This window comes from Gavialis gangeticus, unplaced genomic scaffold, assembly GCF_001723915.1.
Source record: "Gavialis gangeticus isolate Ggan-Ray unplaced genomic scaffold, GavGan_comp1, whole genome shotgun sequence".
Taxonomy (NCBI): Eukaryota; Metazoa; Chordata; order Crocodylia; family Gavialidae; genus Gavialis; species Gavialis gangeticus.
Window position 1 is genome coordinate 41,529,582 of NW_017729027.1, and position 15,123 is coordinate 41,544,704.

Sequence of the window (15,123 nt, forward strand, 5' to 3'; positions counted from 1 at the left end):
TTTTTTTTTTTTTTTTTACCTCTGGGTATCCCATGGAGGAAAAAACCTGCAGAGAAAAAATGCAGAGCAGTATGTGCCTCTCAATACCAGTGCTGGATCACCCAGAGCTGCACTGTGGCTACCAGCTAGGCCCGCATAGCAGAATCACCATTGCTGCAGCCCAAGGAGGTCCTTAGGACCCCAGACCAGTGCTGGCTTTAGCCTCCCCTAGTGCCCCGGGGTAATTTGCCGCATGCCAGAGGGTGCTTGGCACAGGTGTTCTCTGGGGACAAGTAGCAGTGGCACAAGGTGCATCATGGCTAGTTGTCCCTGTGCAGTCAAACATCCACACTACATGTGTATACAGCTGATGGGAGCAGTTCAGGGCAGGGATACCCCTTCCATGCTCTGTTACCATGTGGTAGCCAGGGGGAGTGCTAGGCTCCCCCAGGTGCCAGCCCCAGGCTGGCAGGCGGCACCAGGGTCAGGCCTGTGCTCCACAGGGTGGGGGGAGCTGTCCTGCCTCCATGGCAGCTGTCTCCCACCCTGCACCCCTGCCCCAGGCAGCTACCAATTCCTCACTCAGATCTCTCAGACTCCAAGATTGGAGCTCTGGCCAGGACTGGCTCTGCCAGGGCTGGCTCTGATCTCAGAGCTGGAGCCCAGGGTCTGCTTGCTGTGGCGGCAAGGGACATTCTCCCTACCTCAGATCTGAGGCAGAGTCAGCCCCAGCAACAGGCAGCTGCTGGGGACAGAGGACAACGTCCCAACTCTTGCCTTGATCTGGGAGCCAGGGCCAGCAGTTGCCTGCTGTGGGCAGGGAACATTGTCCCAGTCCTTTCTCTAATGGGCTGGTTGGAGCAGGGGCTGGGAAGCAGTCAGCTGCCCAGGGAAGGGGACAGGTCTCTCATCCTCTGCTGCCTGAGCTGATCGGGAGCAACTATGTAACTGTGCACTACTCCACATTAGCTAGTATACAGTATTTACAGGTAGCAGAAAACTGAACATTAGTCTATTTTAATCTGCAGTAGCTGCTGCATGTGGAAAAATAGTGATGCTTTACTGCCCAGATTAGTCTTCTGTGCAGGAAAGTGCCTCATGTGGACACATCCTTTGTTTTGTAATTCCACAAAGAAAACAAAATGACGTTAACTATCTGTATTCACAGATGGATTTAGTACTGCATAGGCAGAGTAAGGTGCCTAAAGGAAAGTCTGATCATGAAATCCCCCCACCTAATGTGCTGCTGCCTAAGATTTTACAAATAAAATGTCTTGGGTACAAATAAAAATCTTATCTGATCTAAATACTCAAACAAGGTGTCCCCTTAATCCCCTGAGTCATTCAATCTAGTAGGTATGTGATAGGTACGAAGAGTATTCCTCTCCCCCTAAAGGAATATATATGGCTTGGACACTTTTCTGTGGGAGATGTGGTTTTAGGCCCTCTGCTGTCCTGTGATGGGCATATACCCCAAATATCCCACATTCTGAGTGAGCACTTTAAACAACTGATCTAGTGCTCATAACAGCATCCTCACCATTCCCTCCTTTTTCTAAGGAAAGGTGATTCTTACCTTATTAAAGGAAAATTGAAGCCAGAAGAGGGTTCACAGCTGAGAATTGTCATCTGTGCTGAAAACCTGAAAAAGGGTTAGATTTCAGTATTTTCTATTTGATAACAGGTGGCTCCCAACTCTGCATACAAGCTGCCATGAATGCCACTGAGACTCCTAACTGTCCCCATTCACTGTACAGGGAGCCCAGGTGCTGAAGTACAGGCCATGTATTCTGCTCTAGGAGCTAGAAACCATATTTAAAAAGGTATTTAATTGCTTTAGGTGCCTGAATACTTTTTTGAATCTGACTCCAGATTCAGAGATAAATATTGCAATGATGAACTTGATAATACCTATCTCTGTGCCTCTGAGATACACATTCCTATCATATTCTTTATTTAAGAATTTAAATAAAATGTAGAATGTAAATGAAATTTAAAAATGGTATATTTCCAGATGCCTTCAAACTTGCTTTCCAGAATGTCAGCTCATTCCTTTTTTTCTGTTTCCCTGTAAATGTTATGTTCAGCATATGCATTTTTTTCCTGGCAGAACCCTTTGAGAAGAATATAGGTAGCATCTTCAGAAGATGCAGCATATAGCTACCCACCAATTGCAGACAATTAACTAAAGTGACATTTCACTTTCCTTTAATGAGTTTTAACATACATTTTGCCAGTTATAAATATGTGCTTTTATAATACCAAGTATTTCACAGCATATGTGACTGTGCCTCCTGTGGCAAGTGAACACAAAATATCAGTCCTTAAGAAACAGCTGCAATGTTTTGATAGAAAAGAGCAGTAGAGATGCAGATAATATAAATTCATTCTCTTGAAATGGGTCATTTAAACAGATGCCAGCATGTGGTTCCTACCCTTGTGTCTGTTATAATATTTATATATAGTTATGTGCATGTACTAACAAATGTAGATTTTGTTCATTCTATATATTGTCAAAATTGAATGCAATGTTTTTTATTTGCATACATTTCTTTTGTGTGAATACATGTGGTGTTTTTTTAAAAGCTATTTAACTTTGTTTGTATTTATGTTTGTGTTTATGATGACAGTATAAACTTTCCCTAATCTCTGTGGGGAAAGTTTGAATGTAAAACAAGTATTTTTCTTTGATTACTGGTGTTAGTTTTCCACACGACATTCCCTGAGGTGTTTTCACCATTGTGACATTGAGAGGCCTAAGCTTTTTATTAAGCTGTTGCTTTTGTAGGACTGCTACATACCATTTTAAATTTTGTAGATGTGCTGCATATTCATCCTTCACTTCTGATTCTCCCTTTAAATAAAGGGGACTTAGGAGGAAAAGTGATTTATTTTTTAAATTCTTTAAAAGAATTATTATTATGACCCCCGTGTCATTTTGTAAAAATGATATAATATTTAAGAGCTTTCAGTCCAAGTTTTGAGTACCTTAAAAATTAAAATGCAAGATTAAGATGCATGTTTTTGGAAGTTCTTTGTCCAACAAAAATTAGAAGAAGGATTTGAAAAATGTTTACATTTTCATCATTTACAGTAGTGAAAAGAATTCATTAGCTTTTTATTGAGCCAGATTTTTATTTTGTTTGATTTTCATGATACATACACATTCTAACTGGAAATCAAAATATTATTTTGGCAGATATTTGCTAATAAAGATCTTAACTTCCTTCTGATATATAGTTATTAAATTATTGTTATTTCAGGGAAACAAGTAAATTGCGTTATGAGGGGAAAATAGAATAAAATCCATTTTTTGTAGCATTTTGGTATTACTTTTTATCCCTTTTTATTACATATGTTTTGGGTTGGGTACAAGTATGTCTTTACTATGTGTCTCAATAAACTTGTCTTGTTTGCTTGATTTTTGCAGTGAAAAAAGCAATTGAATTGAAGTCAAGAGGAGTCAAAATGCTGCCCAGCAAAGACAGTAATCACAAAAATTCTGTCTGTAAGTTGGCTTCATTGCTATCTTTGTAGTGTGTGTGTGTGTGCGTGTGCGTGTGTGTGTTTGTGTGTTCCATTTCCATTAAAAGTATGAATAAGGAGATAGAGATATGGCATGGGAGGAGGTCTGCTTATGAGATCAAGCATCTGATCCCATCATGCCTTATTGCCAGGAGGAGCCTGGGATGCCAGGCTGCTTGTGCAGCAGCAAGTAGCAAGCTTCTGCAGCTGGGAGCCCATCAGCTGAGGAGACTCCCAGCTGCCGAGGCACCCATGTGCTCCTGTGGCTGAAAGCTTTATTTATTAGGTGTGCCCATGTGAGGGGGCTCCCAGCCAAGCGATCACAACAAGCTTCGCGTTCAGTTAATGGTGTGATAAGAACCGATCACAAAATTCTTAGACATTACTTGTGGAATTACTTTGTGGCTTAAACCTTGTTTTATAACACCACTAATTGCTTTAACTGTAGTTTCTTACAGCTTAAGATGTGATTAACTTGTTAATCATGTCCTAAATATAATGTATGGCAGAGACCTTATTCTATTCTGACTTTGGACTAACATGGCTAACTGCTACTCTCTACATAGGAGAGGAGAACAGTTATGGTTATTTCATTCCCTTCTTTTGTGATGTTTTCCAGTTTTCTTGAACAGAAGAGAATTAGGTGGTACCTAAATACACAATTTATCACCTCTGTGGCTAGTTAGTTGTGTTTTTGTAGTACTGAACATTTGCTTAAATCTTCATTCAAGTTGAGGGTTTTTTTTGTTTTTAATTTTGTTTGTTTTTCAAATCAATGACTTCCATAATTGTGTTGAGTCCTTTGGGGAGGGGAGAAACAATCTGTGTTCTCTTAGGTAATTTTACTCACCTGTTTTAAGTACTTACCTATACTTTGCTTGTATAAATCGACACAATGTTAAATGGTCCATGAAAACAAAGGCATGTCCTCTTCAATACTGCATCAAACATGACATGTTCTTGTCTGTACTAAGGGCTTACCAAATGGGTGAGTTAACATAATATAATTTTGAATATAGGTGATGAATAAAAGTCCCTTGAAATTCATCAAAAGATTATCAGGTTTTTCATTTCAGTTCACTCAGATGTTTCACTAAAAATATTTTAAAAACAAAATACTTAAAAGTGTGTACTATTTCTTAAAATTGCTACTATTACTGAAGTACCTTACATTTCTCCCACAGAGTTTAGTATGAGTGAATAATCCTTAGGCTCACAGTTAGGGAAAAAAGAGAGCTATTTTAAGGCAATGATTTTTGCTATGTCGACTTAAAAAACAAATGACTTTACAGATTCCGTATTGATTTGTTGTTACACATTTAGATGAATTGATAGCACATGCTGAGTTACTCAGCTGTTGAAGCCACAGTGGCTAATTCCAAAACAAAATGCTGCTGCTGATTCAGTAGTAATGATTTTTTTTCTCTCCCCTGCCCTTTTTTTATTATTTACTGTGCAGTGGGGTAAAATTTTATTCACTGATCTTTAAATAACACTTCTACTTCTCTCATGCTTCATTTTTACTACCATTAAAATACTATTTTGTTAAAGCTATATGGCTACTAAAAATTGGGCACTTCCATTAGTAAAAAGATACTTTGTTAATAGTGACTAATATTTCACTGAATATTTGCACTCTGTGTGTCACTTTTAATCTGTTTTATTTTTGTCCCAACTATAGAACAGATTAGGAAAGGCCTTTTATCTATATAAATAATAGATAAGTATTTAGAAATGAATTGCCAGCTGGTGGGCTGAATGATACTACAAAACTAGTATAACAACAATTGTATCTCATTCACTTCACTTTGCTATTGTAAGAGATGCTATTTTGATGATCCTTGTTGATGAAAGTTAAGGACTATTAAAATACTGTTACCAAATAACTACTGACTTCCTGTTTTTCTCATTACTACTTTACTACTTTAATATAAGTCTTTAAAAATCTCATCTTTATGATATGGCTTGGTTGGTTTTATTTATTTATTTTGGTGGGGGGAATGAAATAAATGGATCCTAACAGTTGTCTGATTTTGCATTTTTTTAAATAGCCATTTTTACCTTACTTTACATTACTTTACACCTTTTTCCCTTCACAATGAGCAAGTGAAATTCCACCTCTTTTGAAGAAGAAATTGACATTTTTGCACCTGCACCCATTCATGAGTTAAATCACTGTCCAGAAATTCTGCCGAGGAGACATTGTTTAGTACTTTTCATCAACAACTTATAGAAAGCTAAGAGTTAAGATATGTCCACTGCAGGTGACAATCCTTACGAAAACCACCCAGTTCAGTGGAATCCTGCAAAATGCATGTTTCATGCAATTTATCTAAAATCAACAATAGCTTCTCAAAGAACTGAATTGATATTGTTTTCTTTGTAGACTTGCTTTTCAATGGTATGCTATCACAGTAATAAGGATTCTACTCTGAGTTTATAAGGTAGAAAAATAGTTTTGTAAGGGTAAATAATGATTTGCAGTCTAAGTACAATGGAGTCCACTACATATAAGCATATAATGGTTTCTGTGATAGTGTGTCTCGATCTATATAGTACATTACATATAGCTGCTTTGCTGTCAATATGCTTTTAGTTCGTACTGACATACTGTGGTAAAAAAGATACCATCCTCCTAATTCTTCTGCTTGGATAGTCCTATTCAGTTAGGTTGAAGTTGTTACACAGGTATGCAGGTTAGCCCATATAGAACAGCTTGTGAAATTGAAGTTTAGGGTACTTTTTGCAGTCTGTCAGGTTAAATCAGAGCTACACTGCAGTTTAGAAGATATCTCAAATATTGAGGGAAGACAAGTTTCAGCATGAACTCTGTGGGGGTTATTTTACCCTAAATAGCAATAAGGGCCTTGTTACACCTTACACTGTGAGCTGCACAAATCTGTGCTCAGTGTTAGTGCTAACTCAAGTTTGGAGAAGTCACATTCAGGCCAGCAGGGGCCTGGAGTAATGAAAGGTAAGAATACACCCCATCTCCCATTCTGGGCTTTCCCCTTGACCCCCTGAGGCTTCCCCTGTCCCTCCCATCCCCAGGACTCCTTCTTCCAACACTGCCTATTTGTAGCTGTCCAGCTGTCTGTCCTAGGGGAACAGGCATGGAAGGGTTAGCTGTTGCTCCCGGGCTGCTCCTCTTTTGGGAACTGAGCCCATCCAGAAAGCAGCAGCAGCCAGGAAAGCAATTAACTCTCCCCTGTTTGCTCCTTTGAAAGACAGCCAGGAAGCTGCAAGTAGATGGAGGATAGTGATAGGTATCTGGGATAGTGAGGCAGGTGGGAGGAGGAAGGCAGTGGGACTACTCTAGGTCAGGAAGGAAATGGAGGGGGAGGGTGGGATGTTTACACTGAAGTGCAGCCTAGAGTGGTGCAACATGAGCTGGATAACATATATCAGAGAGAATCCTGCTTTAGAGTGGCATAAGTGAGCTGCATAATGAGCACTTAAAACAAGTTTCAGGTGTTAATGTGAGGACAATCCAGGTGTTAAGAGCTCTAGGATACACCCAAAATTACAGTATGAGGACCTTATTACATGGTAATTTTGGGTGACTCCTGTAGCTCTTAGCTCCTGAATTATCTGCACATTAACACCTTAAAGTAATTTTAAACACTTGTTATGCAGCTCAAAGTTATGCCACTCCAGGGCAGGATTATCTCTGAGCTGCACTACCCAGTTCCTGTTCCCAATCTCCACAGATGTGCTGGCCAAGCTGAAGTCCTCCCCTTTCCCAGGATCTCTCATACCCCTGCCCATAGAGCCTGTCCTGGTTCATCAGCCCTCTAGTGGTAACTCATAGATATAGCTCCTAGTCCTGCATCTGCTCACATAGGCCTCTCTGTGGCAAATTACAGCTGTGCAGATGGGGGACAGGTAGAGAAGGTTTCTAGACTAAGGATGTAACTGCTTCAAAAACCAGGGCTAGGGACAGATATTCAAAAAGCCTGAGACTAAATTGATTCAATCTTTTCAGGTTAGTCTAACCTGCCTAGGTTGAATCAGTTTGCAACTGTACAAGCATTCCCTCTGGATTGAGGAAATGCAGCTACATGCTTGCAGTCGCTCAGGCTAGAAGCTGGGAGGTGCTAGAGCAGCCCTCCCTTCCATTCCATAGTGCTGAGCTGGGGTGCGGGCATGGCCAGGTCATAGATTCATAGATTCATAGATTTAGGGTCGGAAGGGACCTAGTAGATCTTCTAGCCCGACCCCCCGCCAGGGCGGGAGAACAACAAAGAAACCCCAAAAAGAGAAACGGGACTCAAATGAGTCCAGCCAGGTAGGCATCCAGCCTCTTCTTAAAGACCCCCAGGGTAGGGGCCAGCACCACTTCCCTTGGAAGTTGGTTCCAGCTCCTAGCCGCCCTAACTGTGAAGTAGTTTTTGCGGATGTCCAATCTATACCTCCTCTCCATCAACTTGTGCCCATTACTCCTTGTTATGCCAGCGGGCGCTAGGGGAAACAGCGTCTCCCCCAAACCCTTCTGGTCCCCCCTAGTGAGTCTATAGACGGTCACCAGGTCCCCCCTCAGCCTTCTCTTGTGGAGGCTGAATAGGTTCAGGTCCCGCAGTCTCTCACTGTAGGGTCTGCCCTGTTGTCCCCGGATCATGCGGGTGGCCCTCCTCTGGACCCTCTCCATATTGTCCACATCCCTCTTGAAATGGGGCGCACAGAACTGGACACAATACTCCAGCTGTGGCCTGACCAGCGTCGCGTAGAGGGGGAGGATCACCTCCTTGGCTCTACTCGAGATGCACCTGTGGATGCATGACAAGGTCCGGTTAGCCCTGCCAACCATGACCTCGCATTGTCGGCCCATGTTCATCTTGGAGTCTATAATGACTCCAAGATCTCTTTCTGCCTCCGTGCTCTCGAGTAGGGAGTTCCCCATTGTGTAAATGTGCTGCTGGTTCCTACTGCCCAAGTGCAGCACCCTGCATGGCTCTATGAGCGATCGTGGTGCTTGGGCCAGGTGCAGGTCCTGGCAGAAGGCTCTGATTAGGGAGCCATTTAATCCCCACCCTGCCTGCACCACTCCAGGCTTTTCCCCACTCGCTGCTCAACAGGTGGGACTGTTGCCATCCCCCAGCCCCCAGCTAGCATTCTGTGGTAAAGTGGGGGTGTGCAGTGCATGCATTTGTTGCTGATACTGAGCTTTTCAATCTCCCCCTCCCTGCTTCTTCCTACTGTCTGCAAACCTGGCAGGCAAGGAAGCCTGGTGGAATTACAGACACACGCACACAGACACCTCTCAGCATTAGCTAGCCAAGGGTCTGTGTGGCTAGAGTCCGTACTGTGGGAGATGGGAGGAAGTGGGGATCCCTGCTTGAACAGCAATGGTGAGGTGGGGCAGGGGGAAGCCAGGCAAACCTTGCTGTCCCTGCAGTCTCCACTAGAGCTCCAGCTAGGGAGCAGAGGGTCTGGGCCAGCTTTATTCTCTGGAGCAGAGACCCCTGCCCAGCCCAGCCCAGACCAGGGATGCAATGCATCTGGGATGCTGGGGGACTCTGGTTTAACTTAAACCAGGAAGGGTTCTGGGACAGAAATTGCATTAGCTGGCTTGACCCAAATCAGCTAAGTCAGATACTACATTCAGCCAGGTTTATCTTAAACCAGTTTTAGACATTTTGAAACTGGTTTATGTGCACTGAAATTATGTTCCATTACAGGTTTAAACCAATTTCTGATCACTTAAATTGGTTTATGTGTAATGTCTGTCCCTAACCCAAACTAGCACTAACATTGATTGACATGTATGTGGTTCACAGTGTAAGATGCAGCAAGGCCCTAAATTTACAGAGTACCCAAGCTAGCTCAAATATCTATAATGCTGTTTTGAAATCTGTAGTGTAGACATACCCTATGTTTGAGATGTATTATTTTACAACTAATACATATTTAATATTTGTGGGGACAATAGAGGACTATACTCTGTATGTGTTCTATAGTCCATGCTCAGAATGGGGAGTGGAATTGGACAAATCTGGGGAGATAGGAATGGATCTTTTTTCTGACTTTAATAAATTAGTAAGTTAGTAATTTTCCAGCCATATTAATGTTTTACTGAATTTTCCCCATGTGTTGCAAGCTGGGGGTAATTGAGGGGTAGTCAGAACGTGGACTACAAAGTTACTGCATGGGTCTTTGAAGATCCAATAGGTGTAAAGGCATTTTTTTTCTGTGGCAAGATAAATGCCAATCTCTAGTAGAACCATGCAGAAAAATCTTGCAAGGAAAGGTTGCTAGATTTTCCTTACAAAAATAATAAATATATTAAATTATTTGCTTTTGCTGTATAGAGAGGTGATCTAGACAGTGATTGAACTAGAAAAATATATCCTTCCCAGTATTTATAATGTGCCTTGGGATTGTTGGATAGAGTGTGGTAGAAAAATACTATTAATATTTTTTTAAAAAGATGAAGTACATGAAACTGTTTAAAGGAGAGTTGTAGTGACAGTCCTGTCACTACAAATAAATAAAAGGAAGCAATATAAAGATGAAATTAAGTGATCCTACAGCTATGAAATACCTTTTTACCTAGCAAGCAGTTTCTCTTTTTGTAAAGCTCTTCTTGTCTGTCTTTCTGAGCAAGCGCTAAGTTAAAAGCAATAAAGAAACAAAAATAACATAAGTCTACCTGTTTCCTTGACTGGTCTCACTTTCAGCTAAGCCAAATGAAGCAAAATCTAAAACATGTTGGCAGGTCTCTGGCTTGATTTTCATCTTGAGTTAAACAGTAGTGTTTCTGAGCTCTTGTAAAAGCCTAAGGGGGCTTGTTTGCTGAAGTCTGATGCTCTGTTGATCAGTTTTCTGTTGCCCTGGAGGGCACTATTTCAGTCACCAGATGCAGTTACCTGTTTGTACCAAAAAGCCACCAACGTAATCCAGTTCTGCCTCCTCATACCATTTACAAATGTGTGTGCGCATAAGTCCAAACCCAAGGATCTCCTATGACAAAAAGTTCTACCTCATTTTGAAAACTGTCATCTCTTTCAGTCTTCATAATGCATTGCAATATTATGGATGAAAACAAGTAGTGACAGTTCTTTTGTGGTTCACTACTAACATATCGTGGACATTTATTGTATCAGTGAGTCTAGTGTGCTCGTTTCTTGATAGGTCGTATGAAATATAGATTCTCAGAAGTACAATAGAGTCTTTGTCTAATACCTTTTTCAGAAATACAAGGTATGAAATTGAGGCCCAGATCCTTAAAAGTACTGAGTCAGTGGAAATGAGTTGTCAATATGTTTAAGAATTTGGGTGTAATTGAGGTGGGGAGGGGGCATTTGTGTGGTCACGCTGTATTGTACTTAGCTAAATCATAACGCAAAGGAACTCCATTTCTCAATCTGGGTCTGGGTACACACAATCCTAAATCCCCAAATGGCCATACATAATCCTAAACTCTCCAAGCAGTCATGAATGATGTTTTCCATAGTTTCAAATCCCAAAGCTTTTGAAGGAAAACATTTTTCAAACTGATGTTTAAATCAGGCTTTTCTGTAAATGAGCATAGAAACACCCCATGACTTATTGATGGATTAATTACAATGTCAGGAAAACAATAGGCTTAAATAATTAAGATTCTAAGCATAGAGAGTCTGTAAACATCTCATTTTATTTCAGAATGCCCTTTTTCCGGAAATACTGAACATATGCTGTGCACTCAGTCACTGAGATCATTTCCCATGAAAGAAATCTAGAGCAATATTAATGTATCACTAGCATTCATGAGCTACAGAAAAAGGAGCTGATCCTGAAAACATGTCTATTATTAATCTGATAAATTAATTGAATCATTTATATGAGTAAAGTTTACCTACATGAATAATTGTTTCTGGGAACAAAACCTTAACCTAGGAACATTTTTGCTATATGTATTCAGATGCTGAGATGCACATAATGTAACATTCTATTATATCATTTACTGTTTGTCTAATGAAGGATTAATGTCTCCATTCCTCATGTTTCTGTGTGGCATTGATTTTACTATAGAGTAATATTTGACAGTGGGGGAAATAACTAAAGCATTAACCTCTAACAGTTGCATAAAGCTTTAATAAAGCAAGAGGGATAATTATCCTTATCTACTTTGTTCACTCATAAAATGTAATAATACAGAGTTGCCCAAGTGTTAAAGATTTTAGTTTTCTCAACAAAGATACATGTCCCTGTGTAATAATATTATACAAAGCTATTTTACTAGATTATATAAATTGCTTCATAAATCAGGTTAGTAAATTATACTTGCTGTTTCTAAATAAGCCTCCATCACTGCAGGAACTGAAATATCTCTTAAAATGCTATGTAAAAATCTTTCTGAGAAGAGAACTGCTGTCTGAATATATTTGTGGGGAAAAAAATCACTTATAACTGGAAGCAAAACAAGGTGCATCATTAATTATATAATATGTCATTTGCATATATAATTTCTAAAATAACCAGAAGAAATTACTTATTAAAATATGTAAAATGAGATGTAATCTGAATTATAGATGGATAGGATGAATAGTAATTCAGACAGGGAGTTGCAATTTCTATTAAATAGTTTTCATACACAGTTTTGGAGCATTATTAATTATCTAAATTGAGCATCTCCTTTGTAGACTAAATTGAAATGAATTCTTTATTTTGAACATCAAAACCACAGTGACTCACAACCTGTTGCTTAGCTGAACTATATGCTATCTATTAATATAAATTTTTAAATAAAATTCTTTAAAATTCCATTTATTGGCTAACTACCCTTGTCACCTCACTGATGACATATAGTGATGCAAGAAATTTTACTTTACATACAGTTTTCTCTTAATTTTCAAAATTAAGCCCTGAAAGGTGTAAAGTAAAGCAAATATATTGACAGATAAATTCTTTTAGGCTTATGCTTTTCAGAAAAAAATATTCTAGTGAGCATAGGTGACTGACTTCTAGAACTGAAAAAAAAGTTTGAGAGGTCATGCTGAGCTATGGAACTTGACAATATACCTTGAAGTACTACTGCAGGGTGAGCATATTGCTTTGGTAAAGTCTCTTCTACATGGCCCTGCTTAACTGCTACAGATGCTAATCCTTGTTGTCTTTATAGAAAAGCAAAGGACATAATAAAATTCAGTTGGAATGCCAGCTGTGATGAATTGAAATCCGATTCTGTTTGTCCTGATGGGCTTTTGGCAGAATTTTCCTTGAATAGCTGATTGCAGTGCTAGTAAGAATATTTTTCCCCACCAGAAATGCTGGCTTCTTAGCAAACAATTGAAACTCATTATCATCATTATACTACTGTTGCTACTAAGCAAAACTTTCAGCTGAAAAATGAAGCAAAACAAATGAAAAAAAAACCCCATCAGAAATTCCCCTTTAGCAGAAATTCCTCCATTGGCTGTTCTCATGCCACAAGCCCCATTCTTCTCTATCATTTAGAACAGGTTGTCCAGCTTCCAGGCAGTAAAGGGCCACATGACACACAAGCTGCAGTCCCAGGGGCACATGAGGTATGGGCAACAGACCAAGAACTGCTCACCACATGGGCAGCCCAGTATGCTGCCTGCCACTAATATGCACACAGCATGGGAATCCTGCCTACCTCTTTCCCAGTCATGCCTGCCATGTGGGCAGCCTGGGCCTCCCTGCTATACAGTGCTCCCATGAGTCTCATTACTGTATTGATCGAGGAAGAATAACTTGAGGAACCTCATCCATAGAAAAGAATGGGGTACAATGCATCTGAACTTAAACTCTCATTCGAGAGAGACTTTTTATAACAAATTTCATTCAATGAAGAACATACTGTTTTTAGATCTCCAGATGGTAAATCTTCAAATAGCCCTAACTGATAAGTAATATTGACTCTGTCTCTAGCTTCAGACCAAATTAGATGGTTATGTTACTTTGTTTCCCCCACTGTAATCTATAATATATGATGAGCTTGCTCCCATTTAGAATGAGACTGTGAAATTTACAGAATTAGTACGATGAGGTCTGTTTATTATCCTTTTAAAAGCCCAGATGAGACTATAGCTTGCAATCCAGGATTACTAAAAAATATAGCAGAGGAAGCCACAGAAAGACAACCCAAGAATGTGTGTGAGGAACTGCTTTTTGTTGTATTGTGTCTTACACACAAAAGGTACCCAGCGTTTTTTTGTTCTGCTGCAGTGAAAATTTGTCATCCAGAAGCCAATTCTAATTTCTATCACTATGTAAAGCAATGTGTCAGAGTTTTCTAATTTAATACAACTGTATCTTGATTTTCATGAGCTTTCTTGGAAAATAAAGTGTATGTGTTCATGGATGCTGTTTAATATTTTTTTTCTTTTTCTTTGTTTGGAATCACCCCATTAGAGGTGATTCCAAAGGTAAGAGGTAAGACAAAGGGCAACATATTTCCTAACTGTCCATGAAAGAAATCAATACAATGTCTTAATTTTTGCATTATAAAAGAACCAAGATATGATGAAGCACCTAATGGACTACTGCAGATTATTTTTCAATAATCTTATATAATCCACTGCCTTTTTTTTTTAAAAAAGCATATACTATGTTAAGAATAATATGTGTGAAGACTACTCAAGGGAAACATCAGATACAATATAAGTTCAGGTGCAATATACATTCAAGATAAAGTAAAAAGACTTACATGTTCCAGATGAGGTGCAACAGTGCCTAATTTCTAGTTGCCTAGGCCCAACTTGCAATTCAGAGTTAGACCTGAAGATTCCCAATGACTTGCAAGACTTAAATGATTTAGAAACCTGCAGATTAAGGAAAATTACTTAAATCTAAACCATAGGAAACATTAAGTACAAATATGTGTATGAATTCACATCTATAACAGGAGTTTAGTTATCTTAATGAAAGCTGGTGCCATTTTGCATTTGAGATCCTTGGTTTATATGCCAATGAGTGTTCTTTTACAGAATGGAACAGGGTTTGGTGTTTCTTCTTTGAAAGGCAGGCACTGGAGGAAGAGGGGTCGTGTGCTATGTGATTGCACAGGATGCACATGATTTGGGTACATTTCCCTCAGTCAAAAGGATTTAAAACCATGCTTTCTTACATCCCCAGAGAATGCCCTAACCATCAGGTTTATAGCCTAAATTGGAAGAGTATTTCAGCTCTTTCTTGAAACATTTAAACTCACTAGGTTGAAACTGTGGCACCATGTAGAAACATTTGAATCTACTTACTCTACTACTTTCAGGGTGCATCTACAGCTGCATTTACTGTGCATTAAATTTACTGCACAGTAAGTTACTGCTCAATAAGTGGTTTTTAGGCCAGCATCTACACTTGCAGGCATTAAAGCGCAGTAACACTGTGTGTGTGGACTGATTTGGGACCCAAATGATGCAGGTATCAAATTTATGCTCAAGATAGCGTAAGTCACCATATTTACTTTGCAGTACAGGTGTGCACATGTAGACACATGCCTGTGCTGTACAGTAATTTTTGGTTACTGTGCAGTAGATGTGCACATATAGATATGCCATTAGATCTCCTAACTATTATTGGATTGCTGCTTTAGAGACTTAGGAGGTTGTCCACCTACTGTATTTACTTGAATCTAAGATGACCCTGAATTTAAGATGATCCCCCAATAATTGG

The 15,123-nt window shown here is 39.6% G+C and overlaps 1 protein-coding gene across 1 annotated transcript in view; it reads left to right on the forward strand.

Annotated features, from left to right (window-relative positions):
- The window catches only part of CSMD1 (CUB and Sushi multiple domains 1), a 2,474,714-nt gene that overhangs the window by 1,333,035 nt on the left and 1,126,556 nt on the right, over positions 1-15,123 (forward strand). The window contains exon 7 of the mRNA XM_019520340.1: positions 3,410-3,487. Within this exon, the coding sequence (XP_019375885.1) occupies positions 3,410-3,487 (78 nt within the window). The remainder of the gene's footprint in view (positions 1-3,409; positions 3,488-15,123) is intronic.